The sequence below is a fragment of the Mollisia scopiformis genome, assembly GCF_001500285.1.
Source record: "Mollisia scopiformis unplaced genomic scaffold LY89scaffold_21, whole genome shotgun sequence".
Taxonomy (NCBI): Eukaryota; Fungi; Ascomycota; class Leotiomycetes; order Helotiales; family Mollisiaceae; genus Mollisia; species Mollisia scopiformis.
In genome coordinates, this window is record NW_017263601.1 from 931,543 (window position 1) to 946,344 (window position 14,802).

At 49.5% G+C, this 14,802-nt stretch overlaps 7 protein-coding genes across 7 annotated transcripts; 5 read left to right on the forward strand and 2 right to left on the reverse strand.

Moving 5' to 3' along the window:
* Positions 1 to 403: 403 nt before the first annotated feature.
* Positions 404 to 2,139, reverse strand: LY89DRAFT_785914 (uncharacterized protein; the record flags this gene model as incomplete). The annotated part of the gene is made up of 5 exons (XM_018222934.1): positions 404 to 841; positions 897 to 968; positions 1,031 to 1,054; positions 1,111 to 1,203; positions 1,947 to 2,139. 5 exons carry the CDS (start codon positions 2,137 to 2,139, stop codon positions 702 to 704), a joined length of 522 nt encoding a protein of 173 aa, XP_018066948.1. The 3' UTR covers positions 404 to 701.
* Positions 2,140 to 2,702: 563 nt separating this feature from the next.
* LY89DRAFT_623778 (cytochrome P450) lies at positions 2,703 to 4,592 on the forward strand. The gene is made up of 4 exons (XM_018211033.1): positions 2,703 to 2,997; positions 3,055 to 3,599; positions 3,657 to 4,246; positions 4,322 to 4,592. The coding sequence occupies exons 1-4, from the start codon at positions 2,778 to 2,780 to the stop codon at positions 4,488 to 4,490; spliced, it is 1,524 nt and encodes a 507-aa protein (XP_018066949.1). The 5' UTR covers positions 2,703 to 2,777; the 3' UTR covers positions 4,491 to 4,592.
* A 390-nt stretch (positions 4,593 to 4,982) lies between these two features.
* LY89DRAFT_709712 (putative ferrooxidoreductase Fet3) lies at positions 4,983 to 7,004 on the reverse strand (the record flags this gene model as incomplete). The annotated part of the gene is made up of 2 exons (XM_018217778.1): positions 4,983 to 5,020; positions 5,180 to 7,004. 2 exons carry the CDS (start codon positions 7,002 to 7,004, stop codon positions 4,983 to 4,985), a joined length of 1,863 nt encoding a protein of 620 aa, XP_018066950.1.
* A 269-nt stretch (positions 7,005 to 7,273) lies between these two features.
* Positions 7,274 to 8,872, forward strand: LY89DRAFT_785917 (high-affinity iron transporter; the record flags this gene model as incomplete). The annotated part of the gene is made up of 2 exons (XM_018222935.1): positions 7,274 to 7,974; positions 8,090 to 8,872. The coding sequence occupies exons 1-2, from the start codon at positions 7,537 to 7,539 to the stop codon at positions 8,870 to 8,872; spliced, it is 1,221 nt and encodes a 406-aa protein (XP_018066951.1). The 5' UTR covers positions 7,274 to 7,536.
* A 1,348-nt stretch (positions 8,873 to 10,220) lies between these two features.
* Positions 10,221 to 11,081, forward strand: LY89DRAFT_210803 (uncharacterized protein). The gene is made up of 2 exons (XM_018205870.1): positions 10,221 to 10,328; positions 10,431 to 11,081. Exon 2 carries the CDS (start codon positions 10,453 to 10,455, stop codon positions 10,933 to 10,935), a length of 483 nt encoding a protein of 160 aa, XP_018066952.1. The 5' UTR covers positions 10,221 to 10,328; positions 10,431 to 10,452; the 3' UTR covers positions 10,936 to 11,081.
* A 51-nt stretch (positions 11,082 to 11,132) lies between these two features.
* LY89DRAFT_699801 (cytochrome P450) lies at positions 11,133 to 12,920 on the forward strand (the record flags this gene model as incomplete). Its single annotated transcript, XM_018217083.1, has 4 exons — positions 11,133 to 11,438; positions 11,484 to 11,846; positions 11,906 to 12,742; positions 12,795 to 12,920. The coding sequence occupies 4 exons, from the start codon at positions 11,133 to 11,135 to the stop codon at positions 12,918 to 12,920; spliced, it is 1,632 nt and encodes a 543-aa protein (XP_018066953.1).
* Positions 12,921 to 13,654: 734 nt separating this feature from the next.
* Positions 13,655 to 14,797, forward strand: LY89DRAFT_210729 (uncharacterized protein). The gene is made up of 3 exons (XM_018205868.1): positions 13,655 to 13,979; positions 14,029 to 14,152; positions 14,200 to 14,797. Exons 1-3 carry the CDS (start codon positions 13,849 to 13,851, stop codon positions 14,701 to 14,703), a joined length of 759 nt encoding a protein of 252 aa, XP_018066954.1. The 5' UTR covers positions 13,655 to 13,848; the 3' UTR covers positions 14,704 to 14,797.
* The last annotated feature ends 5 nt before the right edge of the window (positions 14,798 to 14,802 follow it).

A 14,802-nucleotide genomic window follows, 5' to 3' on the forward strand; every position in this document is an offset into this window, starting at 1 on the left:
GGATTAGCTTGAACGTAATACGGCTACTGACATAATCTTAGAATGACTTAGTGTTTTCTTTTCTCGCAGTCGAAATGCTACTTAGATAAATGAGGGTAAAGTCCCTACATGATGTGCCGGATTTTCCTCCATTCCATGATGTCACAACCAGGAAATCTTCACGATCTCATCCCGCGGTGTGAGGACATCAAATCCACGCAATCGCTGCGGCATTGATGCAATTCGCATCTTCCGTCCGAAGCGTATATGGAATTGGTGTGAGTTCAACCTCAACTGATCTTGGCCACATTAAAACTTTAGCTTAATGACGTGTAGATGGTTTCCACTAGAGTGTACCCACCAGCATTTGAAATTTACGAAGTCGACAGGATCTCGGAATCGCAGTAAATTACATTTGTATGAACGTATATGATACAAGGATGGTATTGGCAAACTCCTTCCTAGCCCTCATCCATGGTATTTGGAACTGCATCGAGCACCGGTTCCTGCCCATCCCTTTTCCGAAATTCGCTGACCAATAACAGAAACAGGAAGTAAAGCATCCTCTCCCTTATAGCGATTCCACAATAACCAGATAATAAAGGTTGCAATAGAGCCGCAAAAGAGGCCAATAACTTGTGAGGAGTTTCATGCGAAAAGGTTCCCTCCGTATTGAAGAGCAAGAAGTAGCTGTATTACTGCTAGAGCAAAGAGGGAGAACCCTAGCAAATCGAGAAAGTGGTGTTAGCTTCGGCAAGATGGCCATAGCCTATAGCTCTTGCCTTAGGTGTTTGCTCGGGAATTCGGAGGAAAGTAAGAGAAGTGGCCATCAGAGCGCCAAAAGGCAAGTTAATGTAAAAGCCTAGGCGTTCCGTTAGCACATAGCATAGGTGAATTCAAGAATGGAGGACGCATACACCATCGCCATGACACGAACGAAGAAAACACTCCTCCAAGCAACTGTCCGAGGACAATGCCAAGCTGGTTGACTGCATCACCAATGTTAATCTCGCAAGATTTATAATGCACTGCCTCTCAAAACAACACTCACCTCCTATGGTTAGTCCGATCAGAGCTATCGACACTTATCAGCCAGACGTATCATAATTGTAGTGAATCTCCGCCACATACCTGGACGTTTCCGTAAGGGCACGCAGCTTGAAATTATAGTGATGGCTCCATTGATAACTCCAGCAGTACCAACTCCGGCAACAGCACGTCCGACTGTTAGTATGATTGAGTTGATAGACACATGTCACGATCACGGGACTAGTGGGCCTCAGGCCGCACGGTGGGTCACGTGATGGAGTTTTACTCTCCCGTAAAACTCCAAGGTACAGTAAAACTCCAGGAGGGGGTTTTACTCCACGACACTCAGGTTCTATATAACCCTGGGTTGTCACCCGTTAGATAGGAGCTTCGTGCTCAACTTGATTAAGTTTTCCTAACTACAATATCATTGCCTTATCTTACTTCATTCACCATACCAACCCACGTGACCTTACCAGGGTAAGGAGAGAGTCGTGACAACACACCACAAAGCAAAGATCCGAGTTCGAATATTCCAAAAAAGAATAGGAAGGACCACTATAAGTACTATTGTTATCATAACTATCCTCGCGCGCGTAGCAGGCATAAAGATTACACACGAATTTTGTTCTTGAAGTGGGTGTAAACCTTTCCGGTCAAAGGCTGCCGAGCGGCACTGAAAGATAGATCAGCGACTTGTTCGCTGAGTAAATCGAGTCCGATGAAAGAGTTCAAGTACCTTCCGAACTGATAAGCACTAGCGTACCATCCGACATCTGCGAGGGATTTGAAATGATCTGTAATGCGCGGGATTGCCTAAAGTTACGTCACAATCAGGTACAGGTTCACGAAGGGAATTGGTTGTTCAACTAGGTCAGAACTTATTGTGCCTATTATCATGGTGTCTAGCAACACGAGGAACCATGCCATAGACACACTAGCAACAATTATTGCCAGCTTGAGGCCAGTGACATACTCGTCGTGGGTGCCGTCTAGGCGGGTCTTTGACACCCTCGATGCGTCCGAATCAGTCTCTCGTTGAGTTTCGGCCATAGACTTTTGGAGAGTCGAGAACGAAGGATCAAAGTTAGTTCCAGCTGTGGTCTCTGCATTGTGGCTGTTGTCCCCCATCCTTTTGACTCAATATTCTTGATCAAGAATAGTGATCATGAGTGGAACATCAAATGATAAAGGTTTGAAAGGAGGAGAAAGACACACGTTTGCTCGGTATCTATTTCCCCATAAACGGCATACCGGCACGCTTTGATGATATCTGCCTAATTCAAATCCAACAAATGAGACACGAATAGGGCCTTCTGCAGCTCATTTACCACCTAGAATAGCAAGTTCCGAAACGCCATCAGCCTTACGAAGCCCATGAAGGTTCAAGTAGCACCACGTAAATTAATATTACTGCACGTGGCTCAATGCTCTGATTCTTGCAGCTTTCCCATAGGCATGGAGGAATGGAGACATGATCGCCAGACCCTGTTAAAACAATTGCCAACATCTCGAAAAGCCGCAAATGGGTTATTTCCACTCGATCCAACTCAATCATATAGGCCTGCATGTTGGATGGCTTATCGGATGGTCCGCAAGGGCTGCATAAGGGGGTGCCGAGAAAGGGCAGGGGGGTCTGCAACCGGGTCACGGTCAGTGCCTGAGAAAACCAACAAACCACGACCATAGGTAGTGGACACGATTAGCAGATTAAGAAGGCCGGGCAATGATTTTCTTTGCAGAATTATTCCACCTCTATCACAGCAGCCATGGAAATCCTAACGGCCCTCCTGCTCTCATGGCCGTACATCGTGGGGTCAGCGACCGTGTATTTCACAACTCTCATTTTCTACCGTTTGTTCCTCCATCCTCTAGCCAAATTCCCAGGTCCAAAAGTAGCAGCCATAACTCGATATTATGAAGCTTATTACGACATCGTCCAGAATGGCCAGTACATCTTCAGAATCCAAGAGCTGCACAAGAAATATGGTGTGTTATCGCTCTTCTCAATACCAAGAACAAGCTCTATCTGACCTTGGAGCGAAGGCCCAATCATCCGAATCAGTCCGTACGAACTTCACATCCTAGACTCGGCCTTCTACGAGAAGCTATATTGCCAGGAAGGACGCTGGGAGAAGTACTCCTGGGCTTATGATGCCTTTGGAGTAAAAGATTCAATCATATCCACTGCGAACCACGAGTTGCATAAAGCCCGGCGGCAGCCACTGGATGCCTATTTCTCCAAGACGAAAGTAGCTAACCAACAAGCACTAATCCTGCGGAATCTGGAAAAGCTTTGTAGCCGGCTTTCCAAGGTTTCCGGTTCAAGAAAACCCATCAATCTCGGAGCTGCCCTCAGCGCCTTTACCAGAGATGTGTCGACCGAGTTCATGATTGGTAAAAGCTACAATGATCTTGACCATGAGGACTTCAACATCGCCTTGACGAATATGACGACAACAGGCTTTGGTTTCATCTGGCGCATGACCAAGCATATAACTTGGTTTGGTCCCGCAATGAAAGCTATACCCTTCGACTGGGCGATGAAACTTTCAAACGACGATACCAAAGCCTTCCTCAGTATGTTAAGAGTAAGTCACCGTAGCCAGTGTGCAATTGTTTTCTTCTCTACTGATACGCAGCTATAGACCAGTGAACAGGACACAAAGGAACTCATGGCAGCCGCAACCTCACCTAGCCCAGATGAGAAGGCCCAACGTACCATAGTCCACGAAATAATGGACTCCAGCCTGCCTACCTCAGACAAGTCCTTCGAACGCGTTGCCGGGGACGTAGCCACCGTGACCAGCGCCGGTTTCGAGACAACTTCCTCCGCTTTGCGATTAATCATCTACCACGTTTTCAGCAAGCCCGACATCCTTCAGCGACTCCGAACCGAGCTTGCAACGCTTGGTTCTGCAGATAAATTCGAGTGGAGAAGACTAGAACAGCTATCCTATCTGACTTCAGTATTGATGGAAGGCCTGCGCATGAGTCCCGGTGTCGTTTCACGCCTGGCACGCATCGCTCCAGATAGAGACATTATGTACAAAGAATGGGTTATACCTGCTGGTACACCTGTCGGGATGTCCGTTTTAACTTTGCATATGGACAAGACGTTGTATCCGGACCCAAGACATTTTGACCCTGATCGTTGGATGGATCTTGAGGTGCGGAAGAGGGCGGACAAGGTGTTTGCGCCGTTCTCGAAAGGAACTAGGATGTGCATTGGCATGTAGTAAGTTCTAACCCCTTCCATCGTATATACTCTTCATTTGATGATCTTCCAGCCTGGCTAATTATATGATGTAAGTCTTGCGTGGGCCGAAATGTATTTGGTTCTCGCCACTCTGGTGCAACAATTCAACTTTGAATTCGAAGGAGCCAGCGCGAAGGACTTTGTATGCTCGAGCGATGAATTCAGTCCTGGGACTAGTAGTTTGGCTGTTCTGAAGGTCTTCGTTACTCCGTATGAGGGCTGATATGAGTTTCTTCTTAGAGTGAGTCGATAGGTTGATTGGTAGGTTTAGTTTGGGGATCATAGCCAGGAAGAGTTGAATTCCTAGAAAACCTAATGTTTTATGAGAATTTCTAACCCTGTTTTAAGTGTTCAGGATAAATAAGTCAAAGCAGGTCAAGCTGGAAATTATGTTTAAGTGAAATTGGATTTACAGATCGCGCTAATCCCGCAAAATGCGCATTTCGCGCAGAACGCGCGGAGTGCGCGAAATGGGCTAACAACCGATCAAAACAGAGGATATATTATTAACATCACAAACCACAACTAGGAATGCAGAGATACTTTCCAGAAATGGAAGATAAATATCATTGATCACCTGCTCACGAGGCTTGCCTGTTTAAGAAGTCGGAATTTATGCAGAGACTGAAGTCTCTCTTTGACTTTATCATAGCGCGACTCTCTTCATATTACACTTGCAATTCTCTACGGCATCTGAAAATTCAAAGTTTAACAACTACGTCAGTTTCTCCCTACTCGTTACGAGAGCTCCGGCTTCACGGCATCATATAGCAGAGCATTCAGAAATACAGCAATACATTATACACACAGGACCAACCAATCTCTAAACCACCACCGCAGCATCAACAACATGACCCCCAGAACACTCCCCACTCGAAACAACTCCTCCCTCCAACTCCCCAGACTCCTCACCACCACCACCGCCACTCTTCTTCCCACCCTTCCCATCCGACATCCCATAAACCGCCAAACACAAAATCCCCGCACACGCCGAAGAAACCGAAACCCCCATCGCCACATACCCCTTCGCCGTAAACTTCCCATACGGAATGAACCCCGCCTGCTTATTCTCACCCCTCAAATCCAAAAAATCCTCTACATTCCCCGCCGCGTTGCCAGTAGTCTTAATACCGCGCGCCTCGCACGCCGCGAGATGGTCCGCCGGAATCGAAAGCTGAGCCTGGAGTTCGAGCGGAGCTTCGATGAATGTAGCAGCCAGGCCCTGCTCTAGGTGCCAGTCGATGTGACAGTGGAACATCCAGACGCCGGGATTGTCGGCTATGAAGCGGATCACGAAGTAGCCCCGTGGAGGCATGACGAGGGTATCTCTTCGGGCGGGGAAGGAGGGGAAGGCGGGGTGGTTGTTAGGATCGTATGAGACGCCTGAAGAGGTGGGGGATTTGTAGGCGTAGAAGGAGGGCCCGTAGGAGGGGAAGCGGGCGAGGACTTGGAAGTTGTGGCCGTGGAGGTGGAAGGGGTGGGAGCCGGTGTCGGCGTTGTTGACGATTACGTCTACGACGGCGTTCTTGGGGAGGATGAACGGGTTGGTGTATTGTGAGTAGATGGCTGCGTTGGTGGCGAGGTCGCCGGAAGAGAGGACGGTGTAGAGAGTGGGAACGTCGGGTCGGGTGTAGGTTATGTTGTTGAAGAAGGCGTATGGGAGACCGTTGGCTAGTTCTCGCATGGCTACTTGCAGATTGATGGTGTAGTCGGGGTCTGGGAGAAGTGGCTGTTTGTCGTATGGGACTAGGGTGAAGTCGTCGAAAGCTGGAAGGCCGCTAACGATATCTAGAGTGACGTTCGCTTGGGTCTTGGGGGCTGAAGAATTGTATTCCAGCCAATTGGTGTGGTTCAGGACTAGATGGCTTGGTACGACATCAAGCAGCACTTGATCGGCAACGGTCACGATGTTGTAGTTTTGGTCGGTTGCGTTTTTGGTTCTTAGGAGAATAGAGTATCTCTGAGCAACGTGGATGTAGAGTGTACTGGCTTGGGTTGGCTCGGTATAAATGCCATCGATTTCGACAATGTCGAAGGTGTGATCCTCGATATAGAAGTATTGAGCCACAAACGCAGAAGTGTTGATCAGACGCACCAAATATGTCTTCCCCGGCTGGACCGGGATGCTTGTATTCATAGTGTCATTGAAAAGGAAGGCGTTCGGGATGGGCTCTGCGCCAGCTGGGTTGTATGGAGAGATAAAGTCTGGTGCAATCTCTGTCATCATCTCGTGGTACCAGTCGCTCAAAGTAATCGTGAACTGTTCGTCGTACTGATCGTAAAAATAGGCATTCGCATCATTGACAATCAGGGCTTGACGATAACCATCAGGATAGCAGTAGTCAGTGTGGCAATGATACCAATACGTGCCATTCTGCGGAACCGTGAAGTTGTAAGTGATGCTCGAGCCAGGCGGGACAGGGCATTGCGTGACCATACTCAGGCCGTCCATGCTATTGGTGCCATTCTGATACATGCCGTGGAAATGTACACTGGTATCTTTGTCGCCTAAACCGTTATACATGTTGACCACCAGGCGGTCGTTCTTGTCGACCTCGATGATAGGAAGTGGCCAGTGGCCATTAATCCCAATCACTTTCCGCTCGGCCAATCCATCGGGATTTGCGGTGACCCAGGTGACGTTGAAGTCGTAAGTGACGGTCTTCGCACTGCTTTCCCAGAGGCAAAGAGCAATAGCGCAAATGTTGCGTATGCTGATGAGTGTTTGAAGATTCATGACGAATGATGCCGTAGAGGAGAGTGTTTTGGATAGGCGTGAATGTCTCAATTAGCTTTCTTAGAATAAAGGAGAGGCAATTGGAATCAATTTCTTCTGTGGGGACTAAGTGCAGTGGAATTCGCAGTTGTCAAAATTTAAAGAAGAAGGATAAGCGTTGTTACCTTCATTTTATATGCATCGACATTGCTTCCGAAACCAAATTTGTTCACTAACTCCGAAGGTGTTCAAGGTTAGTGGACTTTATGGGAACGTAGCATCGATTATGACTCCCTACCTAGCGTTACTGTAGACAGATTTTCTATCTTTCCGACTTCTTCCTTCTTTATGACTTTTCTTTTCCATTGACAACCACATCTGGCCGAGCATCCTGCCTCATCTTTCCATATTCCAGTCTCGATACCTCGTCAATCTAGCTATCAAGCGCAATAAACAAACTCTTCATCAGTCATAACTTCCTGTAAGATCCCCTCAACCCCTTCAAGCAAACCATCACTGTTGCGATCCTAATCAAGAAAACATAGCATCCGGAATGCACAAGTATTTCGCCCTAACAATCTTCTTCATCGTCTTCCGCGAATGCATCGAAGCCATCATAATCATCTCGACCCTCCTCTCCCTCCTCAAGCAAAGCCTAGGGCAACCGGGTCAAGACCGCCGTATCCACTGTCGCATCGTCAAGCAACTATGGGCGGGAGTCGTCGCCGGAATCGTGCTCTCCATCATCATTGGCGTTACTTTCGCCGTCATCTTCCATCGTTTCGGCAAAAACCTGTGGGCCAAGGCTGAGGATCTCTGGGAGGGCATTTTTTATGCTATTGCGACCTTCTTTATTACCATTATGGGCTTGGGGTTTCTGAGACTCAATAAGTCGCAGGAGAAGTGGAGGGTTAAGATTTCTAAGGCTCTGGTGGATCAGAAGAGGAAGAAGGGGGTGTGGGCATGGTTGGGCAGTTGGGCCGCGAGATATGTGGGTTTCTCGATACCTTTGGACCATCGTCTCATTCCGAATGACTTGAAGTTAACGTCTCGTTGCAACTCTCGATTCTACACTTGCAAGAATTCTGGCTCTGATAATCGTACAGGTCATGTTTGTCGTCCCTCTCATGACAGTCGTGAGAGAAGGAGTCGAATGCGTCGTCTTCGTCGGCGGCGTCTCCCTCGGCTCCCCCGCCTCATCCTACCCGCTCCCCTTCCTCGCTGGCCTCCTCGCCGCCGTCGCCATCGGCTTCCTCATGTACAAAGGCGGCAACCGGCTCTCGATCCAAATCTTCCTGATCATCTCAACCAGCTTCCTGTACCTGATCGCCGCTGGCATGCTCTCCAAATCCGTGTGGAGTCTCCAATACCAGCACTTCCAGAAGAAAGTCGGCAGCGATGTCGCGGAGGCAGGTGATGGGCCGGGATCCTACGATGTAAGGCAGACGGTGTGGCATGTCGATTGCTGTAATCCTGAGACGGGCCGCGGGTGGGATGTCTTTAATGCGCTGTTGGGGTGGCAGAATACGGCTACGTATGGCTCGGTGATTGTGTACAATGTCTATTGGTTGTTCATCATCTTGTTGGTTGGCAGTTTGCTGTATGAGGAACGCTGGGGGCCGTTGCCGTTGAAGACGAAGATTCTGGGGTTCTTGTTGAGGGTCCCGGTTTTGAAGATATATGTTAGGCATAAGATGAAGGCTAATATTGGTCATCAAGAGGCTGATGACCTTGTGAGACAGGTCCAGGAACATCTTAGGGAGGTGCATGAAGGGCAGCAGGGTAGTGAGGATATCTTTGTTGCGCAGGAGTCTGTTGGTGGGGAGATGTTTGAGATGGAGGAGAGGAGGGGGGTAACTCTTACAGAGGAATCGGTTGCTCGAATTTGATATACTTACTGGAGTCTCACATGTCTAGAGACAGGATTGCATGGTTCTGTTGTGAGGAAAAAAGTACTTCTCACCTTCTCTTCACTACTTCTAGCTGCAGCTCCTAGATAGAGAATCAGTTCCTTTGCAACCTGCAATTGATTCCTCACCTCCGTCCAGGAGACCTACGACATGCGAAGTCAAGTGGCATGTGGTTTTGAGCGCTCTTATGAGAGCTCTGAATATTAATTGGAACTGTCCAATGTTGGAAAGTCTGTAATCAGAAGGCCACAAGAAAAGTAAGAACAGCGAGCGGATCACGTGGACCTCCTTTTTCTCTCCACCCTTTGGGACCTGTTGGGACTCTTCTCACAATAGCCGAAATCTGCTACCGTAAAGACACGGCACAAGCCGTTAGTCCTGCTCACTCAATCATCCATAATCAACTAGATCACAAATGTCAACATCAAAAACTCCGAGCCCGAAACATGTTCGCGTTCCGGAGAAAGCTGAGAGTCAAGCTATTCCAATCATTAATCGACGCCGTCACACGAAGATCTTGGTACTCGTCTCGTCCCACACGATGGGGTTCCCAACCCCACATTCCCGACTCTTCAGTGGCTCTGGTCAAATGCCCGTGGTCAAAGTCAATCTGGACTCTAGACCTAGGCTAGGCCAACTGTGAGATCTTGGGTGTTGGATCGTGCCGTGTGTGTCCGTCTCCCCTTAGGTTGGGTTGGGGGGAAATCCGAGTCCATTTTATCGGACCTCGCTCGCTCTCGCTCTCGCTCTCGACCTCGCAACGAAACACAAGCAGAAACTCTGGTCGACAAAGATCAGCTCGAGTTACAACTGCCGTGAAGGTGAGTATCGTATTAACGTCGAGTCGGAGGCGTCGAATCAATGCGGGAGGATCAATCCGATCAAAAGTGTAACGCCCCTTAAGGTAGGTATGTCTTGCGTTGTCTTGGTGAGATGAGAGAGTTCGTTCGGCAAGTGTCGAGACTCGAACTGCCGAATTTTGCCGAGTGAGAAGAATTCCATGTCCCGTGATGCGTGCTTGATGAGACGAAAGCCCCAAAATCCCCACAACGACATCCCTCCCCATCCGAGAACCTCCTCCTCGACTTCAATCCCGCATCATCCTTCATGCACCTGGCCCGCCAGAGCGCAACAATCCAGACAACGCCCACCCACCAGATCGTATGCATTATTGATGATGCCTGCATAACAATCATTATCCCTGAGAGACATGGATATATCCGCCCTATCACAACACTGCCAGACGCCACAGAAGCAGCCACAAATGGCGGGGTTCCGGTGTCTTCGGCACAGCGACGCGAGACTTTCCCACTCTCTCTCTCTCCCTCTCTCTTTCTCACCCTTCCCTTCCACCATCCCAGATTCCCCTCGAAGCCTGCACGCACGCAGGCGGGGTCATCCACATCCCTCCCACCACGCCAAGTTTTCTATTCTGGTGAGCATCCCTTTGGTCTGATGCTGCTTCGGATCCCCAAATCTGGGTTCCATCTCCGAGTTCATCTGCCGCATCTTTTGGGTTTCTGGTCGAGCAGCCCAGTGACAGCGGACGCTACTTCCTCATGGCGTTTAGACCCCCCTCTGGACCACGTTTGGAGGAGCGATGCCCTTGTCAAGCCGGAGTAAGCAGATGGGCCTTTGCGTCACTTACCTCAGGGAACATGTCCCGTACTATGGACGTTAGAAACTTTTCTCCGCGTGCCGCGTCGTTGCGTGGTGAGGTGAGCGTGCTGCACCACCTAGAAATTGTCGGCAGCTCTCTTATACGCTCGTTCGTGCCTTCGGGGAGGGCAGCCAAGCCCGTGCTGGCCCAAAGTATCAGATGCGTTTCCTGTTGCTCTGTTGGTCGTGTTTTTTTGCCCTTCCCTTCTGAGCTACGTTGTGTTGTGTCACGCTGTGTGGATTGTGGATGTGGATGTGGATGTGGAGGCTGGATGAATGCTTCCCGCCGTGAACGATGCTGTGCCGCTGCGGGACACCCTCTTCTTGGCTCTTTAATATATTCGTGTCCCGCCAAAGTACAGAGGGCTTTGGAGGGGTATTGAGCTAAAAACGACGACCGTCCCTGGATTGCTCTTTTCTTCTTCTCGCGCAAGTGCTCACTGTTGAGTCAGGACGGCCGCTGCTTACGCACATAATCTTATTGCTTTGCCGACACTTCAATTCCACGAGTCAAGAGTCAACGATTCCAAAATACGTGTCGTGAGAAACAGCATTTCTCTCTAATTCTGAGAAAGCAATCATGGCTTCAGAGTCGTTAGTGGAGGTGTTGATACGACATTGGGGAGTAGTCCTTGGCGTTGCAATTGTGGCATACGCATTCAGCAACAAGTATAATCATGGTCTGCATAAATATCCAGGACCATGGTTGGCAGCATTCACGGACTGGTGGAGATTCTGGATTGTGTACAAGCGACGACCAGAAGTTGAGCACATCAAGTTACACGAGAAGCATGGAGATGTTGTACGATTAGGACCCAATGATCTCTCATTTGCGGACCCGAAAGCTTTGAAGACCATTTATGGACTCAACAAGGGATTTGTGAAGGTCTGTAATATCCCCAAAACAGATGAATGAATGCTAACAGCAAAGTCCGAATTCTACCCTGTCCAACAATCCGTTGCAGGAGGCCATCGTCTCCCATCACTCTTCAGCACCACTTCCGAAGCATTCCACGCCCAGCTCCGAAGATCCGTCAACAGCGCCTTTTCCATGTCAACCCTGATCCAATACGAGCCATTCGTAGATTCCACCACCGAGCTCTTCCTCGCCCAAACAGAAAACCTCTACGCCAAAACAGGCGCCGCGTGTAACTTCTCCCGATGGCTCCAGTTCTACGCATTCGATGTCATTGGAGAAATGACCTACTCGAAACGCCACGGATTCTTAGAAGACAACAAAGATGTAGACGGAATCATCAGCTACATCGCCAGTCTCTTCGACTACGTTGCACCTGTAAGTCCCCCTCCCCTTCCCCCATCTCCGCAAAACCTCTCCTAACAAAAAACTCCCAGATCGGACAAATCCCCATCCTCGACCTCCTCCTCCTCAAAAACCCCATCTACCTCATGCTCTCCAAATACGGCCTCATCGACGCCACCATGCCCGTCGCCCGCTTCGCCCAAGACCGCATGGCGGAACGCTACCCCAAATCCAAAACCAGCAAAGACAAGTCCTCGGTCCTCCCGTCCACCGAGCCCGTCAAGCCCATGTCGCAACCAGACCTCCTCTCCAAGTTCGTGCAAGCGAAGACCGACCGCCCGGAATTCATGACCGACTCCCTCGTCATGACGATGGCCGTCAGCATGGCGTTCGCCGGCAGCGAAACGACGGCCATCTCCCTGAGCGCCGTGTTCTACTACCTGTTGAAGAACCAGCGGTGCATGGCAAGATTGAACGAAGAGCTCGATGCCAAGGCGAAGGAGGGGTTTTTTAAGGATACGCAGCATGGATTGGTGACGTGGAGCGAGAGCCAGAATTTGCCGTACCTGGATGCGTGTATCAAGGAAGCGTTCCGCTTGCATCCCGCGCCGGGCCTGCCGATGGAGAGGATTGTGCCGCCGCAGGGGGCGGAGATCGCGGGGCATTTTGTCAAGGGAGGCACGATTGTGGGGTGTTCGGCTTGGGTTCTGCATCGGAATAAGGAGATTTTCGGGGAGGATGTCGAGGTGTTTAGGCCGGAACGGTGGTTGGTTGATGAGGGGAAGGGGAGGGAGGAGGAGGAGAAAAGGATTAAGGAGATGACGGGGACGATGTTGCAGTTTGGGATGGGGGCCAGGACGTGTATTGGGAAGAATATTAGTTTGTTGGAGATTTATAAGTTGGTTCCTACTGTGTTGAGGAGATTCGAGGTACGTATACTTATTTCCTTCCTAAGTATAAAGGAGGCTGATGATCCAATAGGTTCGTCTCGAAGACCCATCGAAGGACTGGACGTTGCATAACGCATGGTTTGTTCGCCAACTGAATTTCAACACGACGTTCCACCGTCGAGAACTCGTCCAGCCTGCTTCTGCTTCTTCTGCGTAGATCTTGACCCCCGGATCGGATGTGGCGTTTGGGCTCTCTTCTCATTGATGATGACTTAGCATAGCAGCATAGCAGCATCCTGCAAAACAAAGCAATATATCCCATCATCATCATCATCATCATCACTTGATTAAAACTCACCATCCACACACACTGCTCTGACTTATCGTGCTCTTATCTTGAGATGGATACACTGCTTCCCGCGCCTTCCCGTCATACCAACTACTGAGAACTCACTCCCGTTCGCACGGCAAGCCACATACATCGCCACGTCGAAGTCCGCGGCTTCTGTTGCACGTCGACTTCTTCGCCCTATGCACCGGCTTCCCGATCGTGAACTGCAAGATCCCAATAGTCTACCGGTTCCGATAGGAACACGTCCAATCCCAGCCGTGGATGTTTTTTGCACGTGATAGGTCTTCCCCGGATCGACAGGAGCCGAGACACGTTCTCAATTTTCTCGGTAGCATGAGATGTTGCAGACGGAATAATGCTCATTCCTTTCTCTGCTGGATGCGGTGTACGTCGCAATCCGATCATTCCGATTTGTGATTGATCTGCGTGGAGGAGGCTGTGTGCTTTTTCACCGTTTGTACGACGCTCTTGGGAGCTCTGGATTGGTCGATCCCGGACCCGGGCTTGAGGGAACGAGGAATGGATCTCGAATGTCCCGACAACGATGACGGATATAGAAATACCTGGATACTTGCTTCGTATGAACTGGAATGCTGCTGACGCTGTGAAGTGAATGTTGTTTGGTGACTGGTTCGTCTGTGGCTGACTGTGATATCACTTTGCACAGGTAACCTTAGGCAGGTAAGGTTTCTGTGGTGCGGATGAGGCGGGGTTATATATTCCGGGGTGTCACCTGAACCCTGATTCTCTCGAACACAATATTTATCTCAAACTACCTCATCTGCAAGAAGCGATGTTTCGCTTCCTAGCAAACGTTCTTGTGTTGGCGACGGCTGTTATTGCTGTGGTCCATGATATCGATGTTGGCAAGGGGGCGAGTTTGTCGTTTGCGCCGGATACACTCACTGCTGCTGTCGGTGACACGTGCGTAATCTTCATCTGTGGATTGAGAATGATAGCTAACAAGGAACAGTCTGAACTTCCACTTCTACAGTGGATCGGGAGGTCATAGTGTTGTGTCTGGACCATTTTCGAGCCCGTGTGAACCAGCTACTGATGCTTTCTTCTCGGGTTATATCAAGGGAGATCTCGTTGGAGTATGCACCCTCTTAATTCGCCGAATGACGAGACTGACGTTGATCAGGATATGACGTTCATCGTCACTATAAATTCAACAGACCCAATCTGGTTCTATTGTTCTCTCGAAGCTCATTGTATGGATGGTATGGTTGGAGTCGTAAATCCACCATCTGGACAGACTGTCTCGGACTACGTCGAGAATGCTTCGGGAAAACAAGCTTCTGCACCAGCAGCTTTGCAAGGCGGTGTTCTTACAACAATGACTTCTGGATCTGGATCTGCATCTACCTCTACCTCTTCATCTACATCTGGGAGCGGAAGCGTGACTTCGATGCCGGTCTCGAGTTTAAGTTCGTTATCGGCGTCCGTGCCAGGTCTCAGTGTCGAGACCACGATGCCGACTTCGACAGGAACTTCAGTATCAGCTGCGACCACCAGCAAAAGCTCTAGTACTTCTAGTGGCGTTGCGGCAACTTCAACGCCTAGTGGAGGGGGAAAGAACACGGATCTGTCAGTCATGCTTGGGGTTGTGATGGGAGGTCTCGGTGTGGCTGCGTTGATGGCATGAGGACAGCTTTGAGAAGAATACCAAATGAAGAAAACAAGCTTGGATTGTAAAATGTTGTAATAAACGGTTGGAATGGTTATTTCTTACTTCAATGGATGG